Consider the following 22625-nt stretch of genomic DNA (forward strand, 5'->3'; position numbering starts at 1 on the left):
AAAATATGCCGTCAATATAATATAATAGTTGATGAAATACTATTTTTATTAATAAATATTTTTTTCGTAGCTTTACATGTAATAGGGTCGTAACATCAATCGGAGGTAAAACTATTATTTCTATAAATAAAAAAATCTAGTTCGTCTATCGATTTAATATAAAAAAATTACAAATACATAATATAACAAACATTTATAAGTGGCATTTGAGGCCGGTTCGAGCGGTCAGCATTTCGAGACTTTAGTTTCCCTTTCGATATCTGATATGTATTGTGATATTACATGCTATGTGGAATATTCGTAGAAGGTTGGATAAATACAATTTTAAAAAGCACAACTGTTTTGGTTATTTCCCTTTTCTCTTGATGCCGGGCGTGACGCTTGTCGCTCTTGAGCTGGGTGAGTCAGCCTGAAAATTATTATATATAAAAATAATTATGTTTAATAAAATACTGTTGTTAGAAAGTTTGAGCACGAAAATATTTTCTCGACTAATTTTCTGAACGTTAATATTTTCTCAATATTATTTAAGAAACAAAACGACAGACATCTTTACTACTACTATACTGCAGTACATACCGGTTTGACAGGTGAGGCCCTTGTGAGCGCGCTAGTGCTGGCGTTGCGCAGTATGGGGCGTGTCCCGGCCGCGTTCACTGACGTACTCGAAGCGTTAGACGCGTTCGACGCCCGCTCCGGACTTTGCTCCTTACTGTGACACGTAACAAAGAGACGTAAGATTGTAACTAAGTCTTGCTATGCACGTTAAGGTGCCGGTTGGCAGCAGACGACATAAAGCAACCGCAGACGACGTGTCGCAGCGACACTACTGGTTTCTATGTATTTCTATGAAACACCCTCCGCAGTCAGCGACACGAAGCTAGCGACACTTATTCATAAAAATCGTCACGACGACACGTCGTCTGCTGCAACTTCATGTAGCCGGCTTCCAACTTGTACCTCAAGAAATCGTACGGTTAGGTTGCAGGAAACATGTGAAAGACGCTAGTGTAGCAGATTTTTGCGGGCCACGGTAAAAACTAGGGAGTCACAAAATTGATGGTATGTTGCATAAAATTCTGCGACTAGCCTAGATTTGGACCATAGTATAAAACGCAAAACTGTTAAGTGTGGTCATTACTATTTTATAAAAATAATGGCAACGTCGATGTGGGCGGCACGCACAAGACAAACGTTGTCTACCTACCGTCATATTGACGAAAGAAAGAGAAAAGCGTATTTGTCTAAATAATCGTAAATTTTAAGTATAGTCCGCCAAGAAAGTGAAGAAATTAAAAAGTGGCAACATCGGAGTGTATCCCTTTTTTCTTAGATTGATTTGAAAGGGACACTACGATGTTGCCACTTTTTAATTTCTTCACTTTCTTGACAGACTATATTGAATTGATATTACTATACCTTTTTAAGACTAAATGAAAACGTACCTGTTGGCTCGCGACGGAGGTTTGTGTCGGCTGAACATGTCGGACAGTCGGCCGCGCAGGTCGCGTCGGCTGCCCGTCGTACTCATGTCAGAGTCCGAGCCCTGGAAACAATCGACCATATTATTTTATACTAAGAACTGAACGTAGCAACGAAAACTGTGCGAAAGATCTTAAAGCTGTGCACGGCCTTAAACACACACATTAAGAATTCAGTTAATCAAGCGTATATCGAAAGTCAATATGACCTACTTTATTTATTCGAGTGGGAAAAACCTTGGGAAAAAAAGAGTGGGTCAAAAAAAATTTATAGAAACATCTCTTCATACGTTATCCTGGTACTTCATAGTTAAAAACAATACCCCTTTTAATTTGTCAATTCACAAGAATTAAAACAAAATATTGGGGGTAGTCACAAGAAAATCTTACACTAATAGGGTAGGTCGAAAAATTGAACGCAAACACCTCTTCATACGTTATGCACTCCTGGTACTTCGTAGTTAAAAACAATTAATGGGCTACCCCTATCAATTTGTCAATTCACAAGAAGTAAAACAAAATATTGGGGGTAGTCACAAGAAAAATCTTACACTAATAGGGTAGGTAGAAAAAATTGAACGCAAACACCTCTTCATACGTTATGCGCTCCTGGTACTTCGTAGTTAAAAACAATTAATGGGCTACCCCTATCAATTTGTCAATTCACAAGAAGTAAAACAAAATATTGGGGGTAGTCACAAGAAAAATCTTACACTAATAGGGTAGGTCGAAAAAATTGAACGCAAACACCTCTTCATACGTTATGCGCTCCTGGTACTTCGTAGTTAAAAACAATTAATGGGCTACCCCTATCAATTTGTCAATTCACAAGAAGTAAAACAAAATATTGGGGGTAGTCACAAGAGAAATATTAGAATTAGTGGGTAGCGTAGAAATAGCTTTTGTTACAACAGAATAACAAGTACATATTATTTCATGTGAAATAATAATATTTCAATTTGACCCTTCACTTCAAGTTCTAGGGTTACCGGAACCAATATTCTTTTGGATTTTAGTTTACCCTGGACACGGTTCCGATGGGTCTGAAGCCGTCGTCGTCGACGTGGTCATCAATGGATCGCGACTTGGTCAGCTTCTTCAGTTTGCCAAACAAGCCCTTCTTCTTTTTCTTCTCATTGGGTAGCACGTCGCTTGCAGCTGAACCTCCCGATAGGCGGCTGAAAAAAATATATTTGCCTTTATTTAGGTCAAGATTAGGTTAATTACTTCGTTCGATGATACTTATTAATTTATGTGTTATATGTGTCGCGCCAAATAGTCGATTACAGGGAAACATTTTGGCACGGATTATATTTATATGATTATTATTATTAAAAAAAGACATTTCATAGAGACGTCATAATATAGACTATAGAGTCTGCGATGACCAGACCTTCCTCCGTTTCGTAAAGCTGAAACTTTACCTGTTTGTGGCCTTTACAAAGGTAAAAACGACCAGCAACTATGGAGTTTCGGTCGCGGTTACTTTAGGAGGTGTCCAGTTCTGAAGGTCTCCTTGACCTTCCAGAAAGAGTAAAGCTCAATTTTATAGCTTATATTCTTTGCGGTAAGTGGAGGAATCTCGCCTTCTACCTGCCAGCTACCTTTAAACTTTCTTGACTTTAAGTGTGTATAGCAGTGGGAAGCAACTGTCAAAAATGTCCGGCACTGGAAGACGAGATTCCTCTACTTACCGCAAAGAATATAAGCTATAAAATTGAGCTTTACTCTTTCTGGAAGGTCAAGGAGATCTTCAGAACTGGATACCTAAGTCCTAAAGACGTAATCGCGGCCGAAACTTCATAGTTGCTGGTCGTTCTTACCTCTGTAAAGGCCACGAACAGGTAAACTTCTTTCCTGCCAGCTTTACGAAGCGGAGGAAGGTCTGGCCATCGCAGACTCTTGGTTCAATATATTAGCCGATTAATTAAGTCGGTTTGTATGGACGATGTTATACAGAAGTCAAGGTCAAATCGAAATATTATTAGTTTGGATTCACCACACAAACCTGTCGAGGCTGGCGTCTCTCTGCACGGTGAACCGCGCGTCGTCGTCCAGAGACTGCATCGACGACACGCTGCTCTCGTCCACTGACTTCCAAATCGCGTTCTGAAATATGCGAGAAAGTATTAAAATAGAGCTGTTACAGTACACGGCGGTAGGTCACACATATTATAATATGACTTTGTCGGTTCTATACAGATGTTATGTCTACGAAGGTCTGGTTATGGTACGAATGGTGTGTCCTACATAGTATTTAAATATGCCAAATCTAATATATTATATAAAATTCTCGTGTCACAGTGTTCGTTCCCGTACTCCTCCGAAACGGCTTGACCGATTCTCATGAAATTTTGTGAGCATATTGAGTAGGTCTGAGAATCGGCTAACATCTATTTTTCATACCAAAAATTTTTTATATGGCAAAACAACGATTGCCGGGACAGCTAGTAGCAAAATAAACACTTTGAAATGCCCGTCAGTGACATTTTGCTAACGGCCATTCCCAATATTTTATCTATCTCTGGTTTTGCCCTACTAGAGATAGGAATAGCTCACAATTGACATAAAATATATGGCTCTAATGTCTAATGTGAGCTATTCCTATCTCTAGTAGGGCAAAACCAGATATAGATCAGATATTGGGAACGGCCGTAAGTCAGTTGTTTTAATCTTTAATAAAAAAAATCTCTTTGAATACCTTTTTTAAATAACTTCATATGTAGTAAAATATTTTATTTTATATTACCTGATCTTTGGTAGTCTGCTCTAGCGATATGGATCGTTTCTTGAGCGAGGAGTTGCGTTGCGCCGGTCGACTGCTCGCCGCGGATAGCGCCTCGCGGGGCTCCGTTGACATCGCCCTAAATAATAAAAAGTAAGATTAAATACTTTCGCCCTCTTAGGGTGGGTTGCACCAACTAACTTAATAGAGACATAACGCACTGTCGCATGACGAGAAAGACTATGAATCTGTTAGCCGCTGTTTCACAGTTCGCAGCGTCAGTGTACTACTACTACAGTGTAGTAGCGTAAGATTAGAACAAAATTAAAATCGTAGTGTAAAAACCTGCGAGCGCTGGCAGCATGACGTCGTTGTCGCTCGCCGATGCGCGAGGCCCGCAGCTCATCCGCCAGGCGCCGCAGCCGCGCGCCCGCCACCGCCCCTCCCCCAGCCCCGCCCTCCGGCGTCGTAGACCGCGAACGAGACGCAGATGACTGTAGAATTTTAAATTACATAAAATATTGAATTACTTTATCAAACCAAATATAAAATCTGACAGAATGATAATATTTGAAGTGTAAAAACGTTGTCAGTGAAAATATGAGGCGAAAAAACCATCGTTCGATACTTAGAAAATTTAGTTAAGCGTCTACTCTTTTTTCACAGACTGTAGATGGTATTTTATTACTACACTTTAATCTTTATTTATGTCAAAGGCTTATTTAAAAACGTTTGAAAATTAAACTGAAATGTTACATAAAATCAATAATGCACTAAGGGCAAATTGTTGAAAGATAACCTTTATCTAAGGCATTGTTTTTCAACCTACGCACGTGACCCTCAGCTGGGGGACTTCAATTTAAAACTTATTACGTGATTGTAAAATAGCCCCTCTGAAAGAGGCACCCTAAATCTTCTTTGGTGGGTTTTATCGTTTCCCCAAAAAGTAAGGTCCTAAATCTTACCCTATTTCGTCTGGGCGGTGTGGGTGTCATGAGCCGCTTCTCCGGCGGTTTGGGCTCGTCCTTGGGGAACAGCTCCGGTGTCTGGGCCATCATCTCATCTATAGTTTCCAGTAGCTGTGTTATTACGTTATCATCGTCCTGAAATAATGTTGAAACAAATTAAGTAAATTATTTCACCCGTATTTTAAAAGACACAATATGTCTGCAAGTCTAAATAGCGACATCGGATGAATCGTACAAGGTTTAGGTACAAGTCACTGAACAATAACTTCTAACAACACACACGCATACATCGACAGTTTAGCAGTACACCCTCATTCTATGGAAATATTTAAAAGTTTATTTATACGTGGAAGAGCCATGCTTCGGCATGAATGGGCCGGCTCGACCGGATAAATACCACGTTCTCACAGAAAACCGGCGTGAAACAGCGCTTGCGCTGTGTTTCGCCGAGTTTACCGGAGGCCCAATCCCCTACCCTATTCCCTTCCCTTCCCTACCCTCCCCTACTACCCTATTCCCTCTTAAAAGGCCGGCAACGCACATACAGCTCTTCTGATGCTGCGAGTGTCCATGGGCGACGGAAGTTGCTTTCCATCAGGTGACCCGTTTGCTCGTTTGCCCCCCTTATTTCATAAAAAAAAATAATTACAAAATATAATATATCCTTTGTACGACATCGAAAATAAAATGCTAATATCCATCCATCTTAACTGCCGCTTTATATAATACTTGATAATACAAATTCATATAACCTGTTGCGACCGCTTGAGCGATGACACCAGCAGCCTGTGTTGGTCGCGGTCGCGGTCGTGTCGCTCCTTGTCGCGCCGCAACTTCTCGTTCGCGGTACGCAACTTGGCGTGCGCGTCGCGCAACTCCAGCAGGTCGCACTGTAGCTCCGTCACCTGATGACAGAGACAGATGTATATCGCTTTCTCCTCATTACAGTAATTTTGAACCAAGTTTAAACACTTACCCGAATGTTTTTTTAAACGCTGTTAATTTCATTGTCATATAAGAGACGCATACACAGTACACACCCTAAAGTATTATCACTTTGTTTTATTATACAGGGTGTATATCTTTTCTGTCTTACGCTTTTTTTGCAAACTGCAAAAAAGCGGTTAGCAGATCTTATGCCTCACAAGTCACATGACAAACAGTAATGCGGGATCTTGCATCTCGCTCATTTGCCGTTCACAGCGTCGGTGAACTAATTTTACGTTACGTGCGTTAAACTTGACCGTTAAAAGTATCTTACTTTTAACAAAACAACATATTATAAGTACTTATGTTAACACATCCATCGTGGGCATCGCAGACACAATAGATTTTCAATTGTTATGTGGTAGCCGATGAATCATTGATCATTAAAATTAGATATCATAGTTGTTGATTTTACGTACCTTTTTCTTAGCATCCTCAGTCTCTTCTTCAGTGGTTCTCTTGAGCTGGTCGATGCGTCTCTTCATGTCCAGACGTTCCTTTTCTCTCTCACGCTCGACCTAAATTTAATATACTTTTTATATAACAAGTCATTAAATTATTAGTTAAGAGTATTGATTGCTGGTTAATTGGTATATTGCGTCCGCCCGAGGCATGGACGGACCGAGATCGAATTATGGCGCCCTTTTGCTTACTTGAAGCATCCTCTGGTAGTTAGCGCCTTGAGCGGCTGGTCAGTTCATCCTATAATATGAAAAGACCGGCCCTGCATATGTGCATGTACTATCAGAGAGGTTTATTTATAGGCAGATGGCGGACCTACGTAATTTGGTCGAGTTATGTCAAACCCAGCCCGGCCCAGCCGACAGATCACGACTTACATTGAATTGACATAATCCAACCAATTGACGTAGGTCCGCAAACTGCCTATGAATTTTTCTTCCATGGTACCTCGAACAGCGTCTGGCGCAGGTCCCGGGCCAGCGTGGAGGTCTCCTGCACGAGGCGCTGCAGCTCGTCGCGCTCCTTGTGCCAGGCCAGTTCCATGCGCGTCGCCATGCCCGTCACGCGCGACCGACCGGAATTCAGGAGACGATCCTCCTCGTACTGCGAGAATAGTTTATGTATAAGATTTGGTAAAACGCTATACAATCTATAGTCTACAGTCTAAACTATATTTTATACAGGGTGTAACAAAAACAAGTGATAATACTTAATAGGGTGTGTAACTAACTATGTACGTGTTCCTTGTAGAGAGTTCAAGTAGCAGCGCTGAAAGACCAAATTTTTTTTTCTCTTTTGTATGGGGAAACTCGTGACGCTCGGGCCCTTGCCCATACAAAAGTGAAAACATTTTTCGTCTGTCAGAGCTGCTACTTTCACAGTGAATTTCTCTACATGGAACACGTACACACCCTAAAGTATTATCACTTATTTTTGTTACACACTGTATAGGTGGCAAATCATGTCATAACAAATAGCTTTGCGTATGCCGCAAATGCGACTTGATTTAAGAATAAGATATTATGATTTTATCTTTGATGCGAAACTTCTCCTTTTTCACTTTCGAATTCCTTTTTTCCGCCGAAGATTGGGGATTTCCACCGCGGTGGTGGTAAGTGGACGCATCTTACTAAAACTCGGCGATACTTCAACAGCATTTACCTTACCAGCTACGGGAACATCAAGAGTCCCGCGATTCTTGCAAAACTTCAAACTTTACGAAGTCCTAATAACAAGCAACCTTGACTCTTTCGAAAGGTTTAACAATTATTATTACCTCGTTCAACCTGGACTGCATCTCGGACAGTCGCACTTCAGCCGCGGATCGTTCGCTGACGAGCTCCGTGTTGAGCTTGGACGCCAGCAGTCGCGACTCGCACAGTTCGTCCTCGAGGCAAGCTAGCTGTTGTTCCAGCACGGCTACCTTGTTGCGGTACTCGTCCTAAATGTAAAGAGACGTATGTTTAAAACTGAATTTATAAAATAAATTACAAAATTAACCATTGTTAATTTTGTAATTTGTTATAAATTCATGTGGTTAAGGTATTCTTCTTCTTCTTACAACTTTTAATTACAATATTATTATTGTTTTCAATTACAATACAATTACAATGTTATTTTTTTCATATTTACGTTAAAGACTCCAACAGAATTTACAATTATATGAATTATTAAGTAATTTCATATAACTCTAGTTTTACAATAGTGATCGGTGTTTCTTATATTATGTTTCTTTTAGATATTTAACGATTCACATTTTTTTAATAGTTTAATTAAGTTCTTATCATACCTCGTCAGTGCTTGATATAGAAGGCCGTGGTTTTTTGCCGCCCCTCTCATCTTTAGCTGATTTCTGCGCTTCCTCCATCATCTGTTTGTAATTGTCTCGCTCCCGTCTGAATCTCGATACCTGACGCAGTAAATTAATGTTAGTATAATAATTGTTGTGCATTAATATTTAATCTATCTTAGATATATATTGACATGGTGATCTATCAACGCACAACCCAAACCACTGAACCGATCGGGCTGAAATTTGGCATGCATGTAGATATTATGACATAGGCATCCGCTGAGAAAGGATTTTGATCAATTCCACCTCCAAGGGGTTAACATAGGTGATGAAAGTTTGTATAATATAATAATACTACTTAACGCGAGCGAAGCCGCGGGCAAAAGCTCGTTTATTATATATTTATTCCCACTGATAAAATTCTGCATTAGAAGACGTTATAAAATTGTTTGTGTCCCTTGCCTGTCAAGCTACTTGTTCAGCGTATCTACTATCTCTTTGTCACCTACAGTCTTACATCTTACTTATTTTTTATTACTGGGGTGGATATTGTGTTTTTATTATCATAATAAAAATGTTCATTTTTTTATTTTTACCTGATTGTGTAATGATTTCAGTTCTTCCCTCATTGTATCCATTTGTCCTTCGTAGCGAGATTTGATATCTGCGATTTCAGTCTTCCTTGCCTTTTCAGATTGTTCTAGACGTTTGTTTAGTGACGAAAGTTCTCGTTCTAGTTCTTCGTTGTCGGCGGTCAAAGTTCTATGTATTTTTGTAACCTTTTCATAATCGTCTAGTTTTCTGCGAGCCTCTTCCAGCTAAAAGGAGAATAATATGAGTATTGATTATTTTTAATCCGTTAACTTCCATATTATAACTGATGCAATCGTTTAAACCTTTATTACTTATTAAGACGAGATGAAGATGCATATTATTATATTAAGTTGCATCCGGAGAGACTTAATGATTAGTTAACCTTTATTTAATATAGATTTTTACATAAAAGTCTTCATTCAATAACTTTATTCATTAAATTTAAGCAACAATTTATATTATCTGGGTGTAACAGTCAAACCACTTCTTGAATAAACACACCTAAACTCACCTCTTTCTTAGTGTATTGGTGCGTGTCTCGTAAAACATCCAATTCATCTGTTGCGTCTCGCAGTTCCTTTTCTGTCTGTTCCATCTTCGCTGACATTCGCGACCTCTCTACTTCCCAACCACCACCGCACAAACGCTCCTGTAGACTGCTAATTTGTTCCTAAAATAATTTGATATTTACATTAGTAGGCTCGATAGAGTAGCTTGCGGTGGGTATTGCCATACCCGCAACATTGCCTTAAGCGGGAGTGGAGCACCACGGTGAAAGGCCTTTTAGTGAGTAGACCCAACGCCTGGGGTGTCCGATATGCCCCGGCCAATCCCCAATCCGACGGTAATGCGGATAACATTTCCCCGTGTAAAAAAGGTTTTATACAGCAGGCTCATGCAAATTCCTTAGATCGTTTACCTGTAATTCAGATTTCTCTTTATTCCATCCTGACGACTGATTCTCGTAATTGTTTTGGAGGCTCTTCATTTCTGCTAATGTAGTATTTAGTTCTTGTTGTATATGCAGCAGGTCACTAAAAGAAAGAAAGATCAGATAAAATACATGTTATAAAACCAAGAACTACATAAAAATATTTATAAAGAGCTTACGCTTGTGCCTTCTCTTTCTCAACGGTTAGTCTCGCCTTTGTAACTACATGCTCTTCTTCTAAAAGCTCGTATTTTCCTGTTAGTTCTTCATACTCAGCTTTTTCAACAGCCAGAGAATGTTCTAGCTCTGAAAATAAATATTTATTTACAAAATGATGTAAAGTAATAATGTCTACTTTGTTATTGATATTATTAAATAGAGATTTTGTAAGTACTTTTGACTTTCTCTTCGTGGTCTTGTTTGAGTTCAGCTATTCTCTTTGCTCCTGCTCCCGATGTTTGTTCCAGTACTTTAAGTTTGCCTTTGAGGGTCGCTAGCTCTGCTTCCTTGTTTTTGATGTCTTTGTCGTGGCTGATTCGCATACGATCAACTTTTTTCCTTTCAGCCTGAACAATAACAATTAATGATAATACAACATCTATAAATACCGATTTAAATTTATATTTTGTTTATATTTACCTGCAAATCTGTATCCAGATCTGACGCCTTGCTTTCCCAATACGTAGCATCTTTCTTTTCAGCTTGTATTTTAGTTTCTAAATCTTTCTTCTCACTTTCCAACTTGCTCGAAACAGATTTAACGTCAGCATATTCTTTTTGCAAATTGATCAAACTCTCTTCAGTTTTGCTTAGTTTTGTTTTTAGAGATGAAAGTTCATCTTCTTTTTTTTTGAGTTCTTTAGATGCGGCCTCACATTTATCTTTTAGCTGAGCAATCTCTACGGATGAAATAGCTTCATCGTACTTTTGATTTGATGTCTCTCTAAGAGCATCTTCCTGAAAATTTAAGTGATGATTAATTTTCATAGGTAAGTATATGAGTCTGCAGGGGCAATTTCTAGGCGAGGTTGGCACACAGGGGTTTTGTAATTAATTATAACAAGAGGTTCATTGGCAGGTTGAATGTTTCTATTACAGCGCAAATATTATTAGTGGGAATTGCTAAATTAGTCACTATTGTATACTTTGTAATTCATAATACCAGCTGCTTTATATGAGTATCTTTTGCAGCGATAGTTGACTCCAAAGTTGTGATCTTATTATTATAGTCTGCCTCCATTAGGTGAATATTGGCTTCAAGTGTTGCGACCTTGCTTTCAGATATACTCAAAGATGTTTGTATTTCATCTTTCTCGTTAGATAAGTCTATAGATAGTCTCCTATTTGTGTTAGCCAAGTTTGCAGCTTGCTGTTTTTCTTCCGAAAGCTAGTATTAATTAAACATTTGTTTAAATTTAAATATAATTAATAATTATATGCTGCTATACATATACATTATACAATCTTACAGTTAGATCAAGATAAAAAGATGAAAGAACTTCAAACATGAGTTATATAAAAGCTTATAAATGAATTAATTGCAATCAAATGTACCTCTTTTTCAAGCTTAGACACTCGGTCTTTACGAAGACTCAGTTGTTTTTCTGTGCGCTTGCATTTATCTTCAGCTTCCTTAAGTTTTTTCTCCAAATCATTTATCTTCTTTGTTTTGTCTCCTACCTGAAATATATCATGATGTTATCTTTTACTTTTGTAACTAAACAGTAAAGATTTCATCTATTTAGATTTTTCTATTTCCATACCTCTTTAAGAAGTTTGCTCTTATCTTGCTCTAACTTATTTACGTTTTCGACCAGTTTTTTCAGTTTGTCTATTTCCTTGTCCTTAGCATCCATTTCTTTTTTCAAGTCTTCGACCTTCTTCATGCAATCTGACACTGCAGTTTGTTGAGTGGAGAATTTTTCTAAAACATTTTCATTCCTGATTACAACAAAATATACTGAAATTACATTTTATACTAAGAAATGTCAAAAAAACTTACTAATTTCGGTATTTAATTTAGTAATTTGCGTTTCCAGGCTCTTATTTTCATCTTTTAAAGTTTTACATTCGAGAATGCTTTTATTACTTTCGTCTTCTAGGGTTTTGTATTTATTAGATATTGATGTTTTATCTGCTTCCAACTTTGCATTAATGACTTTAAGTTTACCGATTTCATTTTGTAACTTATTCTTTTCATTAGTGAAATCAGTTTCTGCTTTGGATAATTTTACTTTAAGATTTTCCAATTCCTTATCATTCGCAATTTTCGAATTCTTAACATTGTTGTCTCCTTGAGCATTTTTCATGATTACGTACAATTCCCCTAAAAATAAAGAACGCAATTGGTAATATTTTTTTTTGTTAAAATTATCGAAAATCAACAATGATTTTAAATAAAAGAAAATTTAGAACTTACCAATTTCACTTTCTAAGTCATCAATCATCTTCTTCATTTGCAATTTTGTAGTTATGTCTGTTACGATTTTCTGTTTTCTTGGTTTAAATGACTTGATTGCGTCTTCTTTTAACTCTTTTAGCGTTGTCTGCAATTTAACTTTTTCTTTCTCCAGCTAAAAATATAACGTTTTTATCAATTGCTGACTATGGTTTTGATTTTGTAAATTTTATGTTTTATATCATACCTTATCGAAATTAATTTTAAGCTTATCTAATTCATCTTGTTTTAATTTGAGCGCATCGGTTTCTTTTTTAGCATCAGCACCAAACCTAACTTTCTTCTCAGTTTTGTCTTCCCTGTCTCTACTATTTTCTAATGTTTTGATTTTGTCCAGAGCTTCTTTGAGTTCGGTCTCTAATTTTGTTATTTTATTGGCAGATAATTCTTGAGATTTGTCTGTTTTCAGAGTTTTAACATTTTTAAGAAGCTGCAACAAAAACTTGGGTTAAGATCAAATACTTTAAGGACTAACCAACTTTTGATTTATCTACTATGTATTTCGGTAAATAAAAGTTTCCCAAAATTTGAGTTGGACTAGAACATATTTTGCTACCTGTAATTTTTTATTTTCTGCTTGTAGTTTTTCATTATCCGCTTCCAGAGTTTGTGTTTTTGCTCTAAGGACACTAGCTTCTTGTTCTATTACTTGAAGTTGCCGTTTCAAGTCTACGTTTTGTGTATCATTTGATGCATCTAAAGACCTTAAAGGAAAATGAAGTTGTAGAGGTTTATCTTAGTAATCATTATTATCTTATTGGATGTAAGTTACAAATTACTTACTTGCTCTTTATAAGTGATGCTTTCGGTTTTTTCTGTGCCAAACTAAGTTCTGCATGTAGCCTTTCACAATCTCTTTCCTTTTCTATTAATTTTTTCCTTAGCTCAGCAATCTCATCCTCCAAGACCTAAAAATAATCATAATGAAAGTAAACAAAATTCGTACATACATTTTATAAAGAACTCATTGTACGTAATAGCAATACCTTAACTTTTTCCTCAGCTAAATTGTTAGTTTTGGTTACATTTCGACGGAATGTTGCAGTAGGAGCACTAGTAGTTTTAGTAGTAGCATTTGAAATTTTATCAGTAAGTTCTTTGACTTGTTTCCTCAAGGAATCTCTATCTTGTTCTAAATCTTCTACTTTTTTCCTCAAGACCGTAGCTTCCTGTAAAAGTAATAAAATTATGAAATAAGAACATAACCTGTATTAAGTCGTAACCAGTGTTATTTGTAATGTTTTAGGATTTTTTCATTGTGAAATCGAATTGTTCTATTTTGTGCAATCAAATATTATAATCTCATGATAGTGTGTGGTCATAACAAATTTCTATTTTGCATTACTTGCTCATTAAGTTCCAATAATATTCGCAGTTCTGCTGGGTCTTCTTCATCGGAAATTCCTTCGTCCTTCTCATTTGGAGCTTCAATTGCCAGCCTGTTGGTAGGCGGAGTTGGTGACAATTTTCTGCCTAACGAAACAAAATAAATTAGTATATATTTTTTCACTTGTGGCAATACCAAAATATTTAGTAAAACAAAGCTAAGACAATGTTATGGTTATAATGTTAAGGAAAATAAAAAGCGCGTGGAAATTCATAAACTAATGTATTTACACATTTTTAACTGTAGAAAATGGCTACCGTAAAACGCCAGGACAGTTCTTTCTTCTAATGAAGACTTTGTATGCCTAGTCTAAATAGGTTAGTAACAAAGTCAATAGTTTCAGGCTTTAAGGAATTCAGGTACTGACCGACTATGCATGGAATAATGGAAATGGAATATGTTACACAATGTGATGCAGGTTTGAATCGATACGGGTCTGCAGTTACACAAACGGAGTATTCTCAATAACAAGTGGACGTACTTCTGGCCTTGGTAGCCATTTTCTTCAGCTGAAGTAGTAACGACTCATTATCGTCCTCGACTCTTGATGCAGTTTTACGTAAGTTATTTGCCTGAAAATATTAGTTCCTTTAATACAATCTTATTGGTGCTTGTTTGTTAGGACGAAATATCTTAGAATAATGTTATAAACGAACAAGTCACTATGCTATTATGATTATGCAAGAAAGTACCTACAAAAGGCAACCTTACTGCCAATGGATTGAATAATGCAAATGGAAATTGTAACTTATTAGTTTGCTGATTTTTACTGTCTGAAGATAAAGGAGGACTATCCGACTTTTGTCGACATTCTTTGTGGTTGTCCATCTTATCATCCGTAGCTTTTCCATTTTCTAAACAAATTTCGTTTTCAGAGAGACCGCTGTCGTCATGTTTTTTGTCTTCCCATGTTAATGCAATTGTTTTATCTACAGAAAAATCTGTTTCAACATTCCTACTGATGAGATTTTGTGCAGTTTGTATACAAGCATTTCTTGTTTTAGACTTTTCAGTTTGTGAATAGCAACTATTACCATATTTTTCAGTTTGTATATTTTTATTTTTTCTAAAAGCTGTTTCTGTTTGCGTGTACATTTCTAACGTTTCATTTAGAGCTTGTATACAAGAATCTAATGTTATTTTTCGCGTGTCAGTACTAACATCGTGACACAAAACGGTATCAGTTTGACACCCTTCGGAATAGAAACAAATATGATCTTGCGGCGATTGCGATATCTCATTAACACCTATCTGCAAACTAGTGATGCTAAAAGATGATAATTGCTTTTCTAAATCTAATTGCTTAGCTATCAATTTTTGCAAAGTTTTTCTTTCAAATTCATTGGCAGTAGGGTAGGATGAGAGATGATGTTGAGGTGCCGACAGGTTATTGTTCGAAGGATTCCTTTTGCCACCACAGCGTTGTCGGTACCGATAAGCCTGTTTAAAAAGTAATATATTTAAGGCAGCTCAAAATTATCATACTTGAAATAGTACTCATTATGAACGTATTTATTCTCGTTGAATTATTTTTAGATAAAAGTATTCTCGTTACGTTTATTGACTTCGGGATTGGACGTATGCCAATAGGTTCTAATTTATTACATGCAATAATTTACCAATAAAATGAAATAAGTAGCACTCAGACTAACAAACCATCAATGATAAGCAATGAACTCGTAGATAAAGACGTTGGATTACATTCTGTATATTAAGTTAGTTCGATTATTAAATAATCTCAAATAGTTAATTACCTCTTCTTCAGCATTCCGTAGTTGTTCTCTTAGATCCGCTTCGCGTTCTAATGAATCTTGTAGATCGCGTAACAGTTGTGCCGGGTCCTCTTGACTACCACCCCGAGTCAACGATGCTCGTGATACCTTCTGAAAAATAAAAATTTGATTAATCTACTGCATATCAATCAGGTGGCTGTTTTTAATTTTTATTTCCATTATTATCTGTTTTACTGTATTTTAAAAAACTTGAGACATTTTAGTACTAATGATAATAGCATTAGTTTTGTAATAAATCAAACTTACATTGTTAGCTGTTTCTGTAGGTTTTTTGGCATTTGGAGCACCCGTGGCAGAAGCTAGCTTAGAGTTAGCCTCCGCTAGTTCACGCTGTAGCCTCTGGGCCACTTCGTTAGTACGTGACACTTCTTTCTCTAATTCCTTTATCCGATTTTCACGTTGAAGACCCTCCGCTCCGCCGACAATCTGAAACAGTTAGAACATAGAAGTTAAAATAATTAAAAGTAAAATGCTCATTTAACGTAAGCACAATATTTATAAAAATGGTGGCAATAAAAATACAATGTAACTTAAATCATACCTCTAAAAGTTTTTTCTCTTGATCGGCCTTTTCCTGTTCTAGCTGGTCGGCTCTACGCTCAGTCTTTTTGAGTTTAAACGACAAAACACGACAATTCTTAATAGTCTGTTCTAATTCTCTTCTCAATGATGAATATTCATCAGCTTGATCTTCTCTGTAAAGAAGAAACAGTTTAGACCCCTAAAAATACTCCAATGTAAACATGGCAAAGGAAAGGCAATATTTTTTTCATTTATGATCAATTGATCACAAACCTAAAGTTATCTTGCATTTCCTCTATTTCTTCTTCCAGGTCACGAAGCTCTTTCTTCATATCCTCATTTTCATCCATCAGCTCTTCACATAATGTTTCAGCTGCTAATAGTTTTGCTCTTAGTTGTTCAATTTGACGAGTTTGAGATTCAGCTGATGGTCGTGACTGAAAATAAATGCTATTTCAAAAAAGTACCCCAAAAATATTAGACTGTTTTACAAAATAAATATGTAATGGCTAAAAAATTATGCACGTTTAAAATCCATTTTAAACAATATAATTAAAACAAATTATTATTAAGATTGTCGTACCTCAACTTCAGCTTCCATTTCTTTGATTTTGAGCGATAAATGTTTTTTCTCGTCTTTTAGGTCTTCGTTTTGCGATGTCAGTTCATTAACTTTTTGTTGCAGTTTAAGAACTTCCGAGGACCGCCCGGTACTATATTTAGAAGTCGTGTCTATATTAGCCAACCTTCGCAGAAGAATATCACTCTTTTCTTTTTCTACCCGTTCACATCGCTTCTTCATAATATCTAGTTCTTGTTTTAAGCTCTCGATTTGTTCCTGAAAATATCATAAAGTATTTAAAGACTTTGTTCATACAAGTCTCTGCAATTTACTAAATATTTTATGATATACCTGGTATTCTTTGAGGTTCTGATCAACCAGGGTAGTGTCGGTATCTGTTGTAGTCCCTGTGGTGCTCGCTTCGTCGTCTGATGCTTCCTTCTCGTCTCGACTCGGACCACCACGTATTGGAGGTTTTGTATACGAGGAACTTCGATTATTTTTAACCTAAAATATTAACCGTTTTATTTTATACACAAAATTATATTCCAGTAATGATTGGTTGGTAAAGTATGTAACTATCAATTAATAGCGATCGTATTTTTTACCTGTATTAAGAAAGTGACATCTTCTTTTGGAATTCGTTCATCTTTTTTGCTACCCTTTTCATCTTTTAATTTCTCTTTCACTTTTGGCTTTTCTTCCGGTGTCTTACTTAACTTTTCATCATCGATGCCTCTCGAAGAACTTCGTCTGAGTTTATCCTCGTCTTTACTTCGTGAAGTACTTCTTCGTTCTCTTTCCTTATCGACACTGGATTCCTTTTCAAAACTATTTTGTGCCTTTATTAATTGCATCTGAAAAGCATAAATATTAGGCACTTCAATACTTGAAACAATATTTTTTTTCTCTAAACAAAGACATAAAATGTATGTCTTTGTTTAAAGAAATGCATCCCTATTCCCTGCTATGAAACATACATTCTTGAAACTATATTTTTTCCTTTAAACAATGTAATAAATGCATCTCTGCTATGGTACCATAAAATTATATCAGAACGAAAATAGTAATATTCATTCTGTGAAAGCTTTAAATAAATAATAGAACATTTCCTTAATTAATTATAATGTCTAACGCACCGGCCCAGCCAACTGTAATGGCGACCTTTAGGTTATTTTGGGCATCGCAACGTTGCGTTGAATTGAAAGATATACGTACGGTTCCTTCAGGCTGACCCACTTAAAGAGCTTAACATTTTTACTCTGAATTCCGTACTCATTTCAAAAATTGTTATCTAATTAATGTTGTCTTGTAGACAATGTAGACGGATTTTAAATAGTCGAGGTATAAAATGTAAAACATACAAAAACTTGGATTACAGCTGCATACGTAATTAAATAAATTCCCGTAATTTATTTAATTACGTATGCTAATGAAGAGATATTTATATAATAAGTAATAATATGTTTAATACAGGGCTGTAGCTAGAGTCAAATTTGAGGTAGGGCAGCGTCGGTTACAGGTAGGGCGGAAGCAAAAAAAATCGGTCAAGTGCGAGTCGGATTCGTGCACGAAGGGTTTCGTACCGTTATAGATAAAAAATAGGCCAAAATTTTGTTTTTTGTAATTGAGCCCCCTTTAAATATAAATGTTATTTTAATTGTATTATTAATTAATTAAGTGATTTCGCAAAAATGTCCAGTGCCCTCTGTTGCCATTAATATCAATATGCAGCAAAAAAGGCCAAAAAACACGAATCCTTAAATATTGATTTTATTTTGTTTTTAGTATTTGTTGTTTTGATTTATCTCTAGGTCAATGATGTATTCAATTCATTCAATAGTTATTCTTAGATACTTAAAAAAATTCTATGACAAAGCATGAGCACTATATCTAAGAACTACATATTATTAAATCCTCAATTACGAAGAACAAGCGAACATTATGGTTAAACTTCTGGATGTAGCGATCCACGTGTGAGTGAGAGTGAGGAAATAATAATTAATTGTTGGGTTGGGTGATACGAGTCAATAGATACGACTAAAAATATATTTAGATTATTATTGTTTCTGCAAACTTATTAAAATAATAATTAATAATAAAATAACATAAAATATTTAAAACAGCTGAATTCTACGATTCGCCATATTATTAAAAATGCGAAGAACTTCGTTCAGATCAACTTTTTTTGTTCTTTTTTTTTTCAAAGGCCAGAAATACCATACCAGCCATTCTTTCGTGAGTCGTGACCCATTGACAGTCTTTGAGGCCTATTAATTGCAGTTAAAGTTGAAAACGTGGACTCGCACACTGCAGTACTACATCTTTTTTTTTCATTAAGAATATAATTAAATGGACGCATCGCTTCATGTAATCGTGATTCAAATGCCATATATACACAGAACAAAGAATTATTATCGACGACCTCTGTGGCCCAATGGTTGGGCGTGTGGCAGCTTAATCCGGGGGACGCGGGTCCGAATCCTGCTAACGGAACAAAAAGTTTTTAAAGGTATAATAAAAATCTTAACTATATAATGTATAGTTTATATAAGAATAAAGTATATTTCAGTTGTCTAATACCTGTAATGCAAGTCCTTTAGATCTTCCTTTTTAGGGTCCCGTACCCAAAGGGTAAAAACGGGACCCTATTACTGAGACTTCGATGTCTGTCCGTCTGTCCGTCTGTTTCCAGGCTGTAACTCAAGAACGGTAATAGCTAGAGAAATGAAATTTTCACAGATTATGTATTTCTGTTGCCGCTATAACAACAAATACTAAAAACAAAATAAATTAAATATTTAAGGAGGGCTCCCATACAACAAACGTGATTTTTCTAACATTTTTTGCTTAACTATCAATGATGACAACAGGTAGGCACTTGAAATTTTCACAAAGGCCTTAATAATATATGTAATTTAATAAATAATAATAAAAGTTAAAAAAAAAATTAAGGGTTAGGTAGGTAGCCTACCTACCTACCTAACCCTTAATTTTTTTTTTAACTTAATTTCCCATACTATTTTTGCTCTATAACGGTACGTGCGCGGTATAACCCTTCGTGCGCGAGTCCGACTCGCACTTGGCCGATTATTGGTATTTTTAAGGTAGGGCATTGTGATTTTAAGGTAGGGCATTGCCCCACTATGCCCCCCCCTAGCTACGGCCCTGGTTTAATACCTTAAATAATTTGACAATTGATGATAAAATTTTGCATGCCGTAAGGCAGAATGTATAAGGCTCTGAAAAATACTGTACTATCTTATTATTGTACCTGCATTCTAAGCAAATAAACAATTTATCTATCTATCTATCTATCATCTGTAAATCCTCCATTAGGGTCTAGAAACAAAATAAAAAAAACCTTACCTTTCTTACTCTTTCGGCGAGAGAGTCATTTTTGGTGATGACGATAGAAGCTGTGGTAGATGGAGGCGAGGGAGACTGCCGTCGTAACGTCACTGTCTCTGATGCTCCTGTTATCAATAAAAAAAAAGTTAAAAAAAACCACAGCCGAACATAGAACCACCTCCTTTTTAGGATGAATGGATTCCTCCTTCTGCCTTCATCTTCACCAAAGCCACCACCAGACCTGAGACTAGGTACTCGTTTTCATCTGTTCCCTTAAAAGTCCCCAAGTTAAATTCGGGGAAACCAATATTATACCTAGTTAATTTGCTATTAAGATCTTATTAGGTTTGCTAATTCTCTGATACTTTTCCTAGAGTTCACAGTGTCAGAATCCTTAAAGATATATCTAGAAAAAGTAAATGAAATGTATTGAATTTTATCAGTACCATTAATCTGTTAGTACATAATAATAATAATAATTATTAGTATTTATATCCCCGAGATGGAAGAGATGATAATGTAAAAAATAAATGAAAAAACATTTGAATTTAAATTCATCACATTTAATAAATTCGTACTTTTTATGAAGTTAATTAGTAAATTAATAGTTGTATCCATTGTTGCTAAAATCATCACACACTTCTATAAAATCTTTAAGTACTGATTTGTTTTCGTTTTACAATGATGCATGATCCAATTAATGTCTTGGATGGCAATTGGCAACATGAGTGGTCTTTAAAAATATTGATTCTTCTAGTGCTATCACACATCTAATCTATTACGATAAATACAATTACAATAATTTAAACGTAGCATTTATTAGGATACTGTATGGAGTCTAGACGACTGCCATTTAAATTTAAGATCAGAATTTAGAGCCGAATTTATAGACTTCTCGGCTCTACTTACCTGGTACCAAATTCCTTTCAGCCAGTCAAGAGACTCTTATGAAAGACGAGTATTGGATTTTTATTGCTTCATTTTACGACTATTGCATTTGATTGATTTATATACTTTATATTGTTACATTTAAAAATATCACTATAATAAATTATTTTGATAAGAAATGTTCGCAGGTGTACTCAAAGGTCAAAATTTTGGTCCAATTCTTACTCTTCCTTTGTCTGAGAATTATTTTTCTGAAAATACTTATTTTATTGCTTCTCTACAACTGCCCATTCTTTGTTACTATTGTACTTTGAATAATATTATGATTAGTTTTAAAGTCAGTGACTATGTTATGTACTTCTACACCACATTGAGTACCTGTACTGTTTTGCCCCGTATCCAACGATGGCAGTGGCCCGGTACTTCTTCTCTTAGGTAGCTTAAGGCTTACTGTTATTTCATTTGTGGAATCGTCCGCTATATCGGGCGTCGACGTCCACGCAGTTTTTGTATTACTCAAACCTAAAAGTATATCTCTGGTACATACATTTATATACCTCATACAAGCGTTAACTACTTTTTTGTTACTAAGCAGAAAAAGTCAGACAAATGGAGTAGGACCTTCTATGTTAAAATTTTGACTCAGTCTTCATGAGACGTTACATCCAATGTTGCCTACTTATTTGCCCATCCTGTGAGTAGTTATAATTGTTTTACCTCAATATAATCTGGCAAAAACTTACCTGTGGAGAAGACATCCTTTTTAGACGGATCTATCGTGCTAAGATTGGAACTGGAAGCCCAACTGCGCCCTACCTTATCCCCGACTGTGCCATTATCTTCATCACGATTCCTGTGACAAAATAGTTTATTAGCAATATTCATATCTTGTCCGTTAATGACCAGTATCGATCTTTTGTGAGGCAACAGAGGTGACTGTCACATACACCTATGATAATCATTTGTAAATATAAAAAAAATAAAAATAAGTTGATACAATAAACAAACAGCCTAGCGATTTACAAACTACTCAACTGAATGTAATGATTACCTACTAACTAGCTATAGAAGTAAGTTAAATGGAACTTAAGATCAATTTCATTTAACTTTAAAGTTTAAGTCCGCTAGGCGCTGACTATCAGCTATTTAAGTTTAACGCTATTGCTAGGGAGCTTTAACTAAAAAGCTCCGATGACTAAATATTGAAAACTGATACATCAATTGCATGAGTAAAAAGAACAGTGCACCATGACTCATAACGTGAAACAAGCGAAATCAATTTAAACAGCTAATCGGTGTTCTAAAAACAGTAAGCGTACCCATAATAACAAAGTAACAGCAATAGTACAATACTGACTTAATTTTTTTCTATAATCCTACCAAACAGTGCTGATCTAAAACAGAGAACAAAGTCCACAACTACTTCAGTCTGTGAAATATAAATCGCAGTAAATGAAAATACTATACTAATTAATGTACTTATAGCTATTATGATCAAAAGTTAAAACAGTGCGCAACAAAAGACAGGGAATTTCAACTAGAGTCAATTCAGATGCCACAGTCAAATTTTCAAATAATAGAAGTAAATATAGATGTTACTTAAGGCGTTAATAGATAACTATGTGAAACAAAAAAAGCTCAATTTCACACTTCCTTACACTTGTGGTTTAGGCGGAGTTTCGACGACAGGTGTGTGATATGAGGTTCTGGCGATCACAAAAAAT

At 36.0% G+C, this 22625-nt stretch overlaps 1 protein-coding gene across 5 annotated transcripts in view; it reads right to left on the minus strand.

Moving 5' to 3' along the window:
• Positions 1-140: 140 nt before the first annotated feature.
• LOC121730319 (nucleoprotein TPR) overlaps positions 141-22625 on the minus strand; it is a 28552-nt gene continuing 6067 nt past the window's right edge. Inside the window, exons 2-43 of one of the 5 annotated variants that reach the window (XM_042119316.1) lie at positions 22560-22607; positions 21645-21754; positions 21280-21423; positions 20032-20138; positions 17450-17519; positions 17271-17410; positions 17014-17169; positions 16684-16938; positions 16374-16537; positions 16120-16273; positions 15825-16004; positions 15540-15668; positions 14267-14357; positions 13744-13871; positions 13385-13567; positions 13182-13306; positions 12955-13102; positions 12586-12828; positions 12360-12513; positions 11943-12266; positions 11704-11864; positions 11495-11620; positions 11103-11327; positions 10580-10897; positions 10335-10506; positions 10120-10246; positions 9929-10043; positions 9521-9679; positions 9012-9233; positions 8413-8532; positions 7900-8064; positions 7071-7226; positions 6581-6679; positions 5927-6079; positions 5172-5309; positions 4552-4700; positions 4231-4345; positions 3490-3590; positions 2503-2659; positions 1446-1546; positions 580-712; positions 141-409 (exon numbers count right to left, since the gene is read on the minus strand). In XM_042119316.1, the coding sequence (XP_041975250.1) occupies positions 347-409; positions 580-712; positions 1446-1546; positions 2503-2659; positions 3490-3590; positions 4231-4345; positions 4552-4700; positions 5172-5309; positions 5927-6079; positions 6581-6679; positions 7071-7226; positions 7900-8064; positions 8413-8532; positions 9012-9233; positions 9521-9679; positions 9929-10043; positions 10120-10246; positions 10335-10506; positions 10580-10897; positions 11103-11327; positions 11495-11620; positions 11704-11864; positions 11943-12266; positions 12360-12513; positions 12586-12828; positions 12955-13102; positions 13182-13306; positions 13385-13567; positions 13744-13871; positions 14267-14357; positions 15540-15668; positions 15825-16004; positions 16120-16273; positions 16374-16537; positions 16684-16938; positions 17014-17169; positions 17271-17410; positions 17450-17519; positions 20032-20138; positions 21280-21423; positions 21645-21754; positions 22560-22607 (6328 nt within the window). In that variant the 3' untranslated portion in view covers positions 141-346. Of the gene's footprint in view, positions 410-579; positions 713-1445; positions 1547-2502; positions 2660-3489; positions 3591-4230; positions 4346-4551; positions 4701-5171; positions 5310-5926; positions 6080-6580; positions 6680-7070; positions 7227-7899; positions 8065-8412; positions 8533-9011; positions 9234-9520; positions 9680-9928; positions 10044-10119; positions 10247-10334; positions 10507-10579; positions 10898-11102; positions 11328-11494; positions 11621-11703; positions 11865-11942; positions 12267-12359; positions 12514-12585; positions 12829-12954; positions 13103-13181; positions 13307-13384; positions 13568-13743; positions 13872-14266; positions 14358-15539; positions 15669-15824; positions 16005-16119; positions 16274-16373; positions 16538-16683; positions 16939-17013; positions 17170-17270; positions 17520-20031; positions 20139-21279; positions 21424-21644; positions 21755-22559; positions 22608-22625 lie in introns of all 5 variants that reach the window. The other 4 variants (XM_042119315.1, XM_042119317.1, XM_042119318.1 and 1 more) reach the window with 4 other exon arrangements.

This window comes from Aricia agestis, chromosome 9 (genome assembly GCF_905147365.1).
Source record: "Aricia agestis chromosome 9, ilAriAges1.1, whole genome shotgun sequence".
NCBI lineage: Eukaryota > Metazoa > Arthropoda > Insecta > Lepidoptera > Lycaenidae > Aricia > Aricia agestis.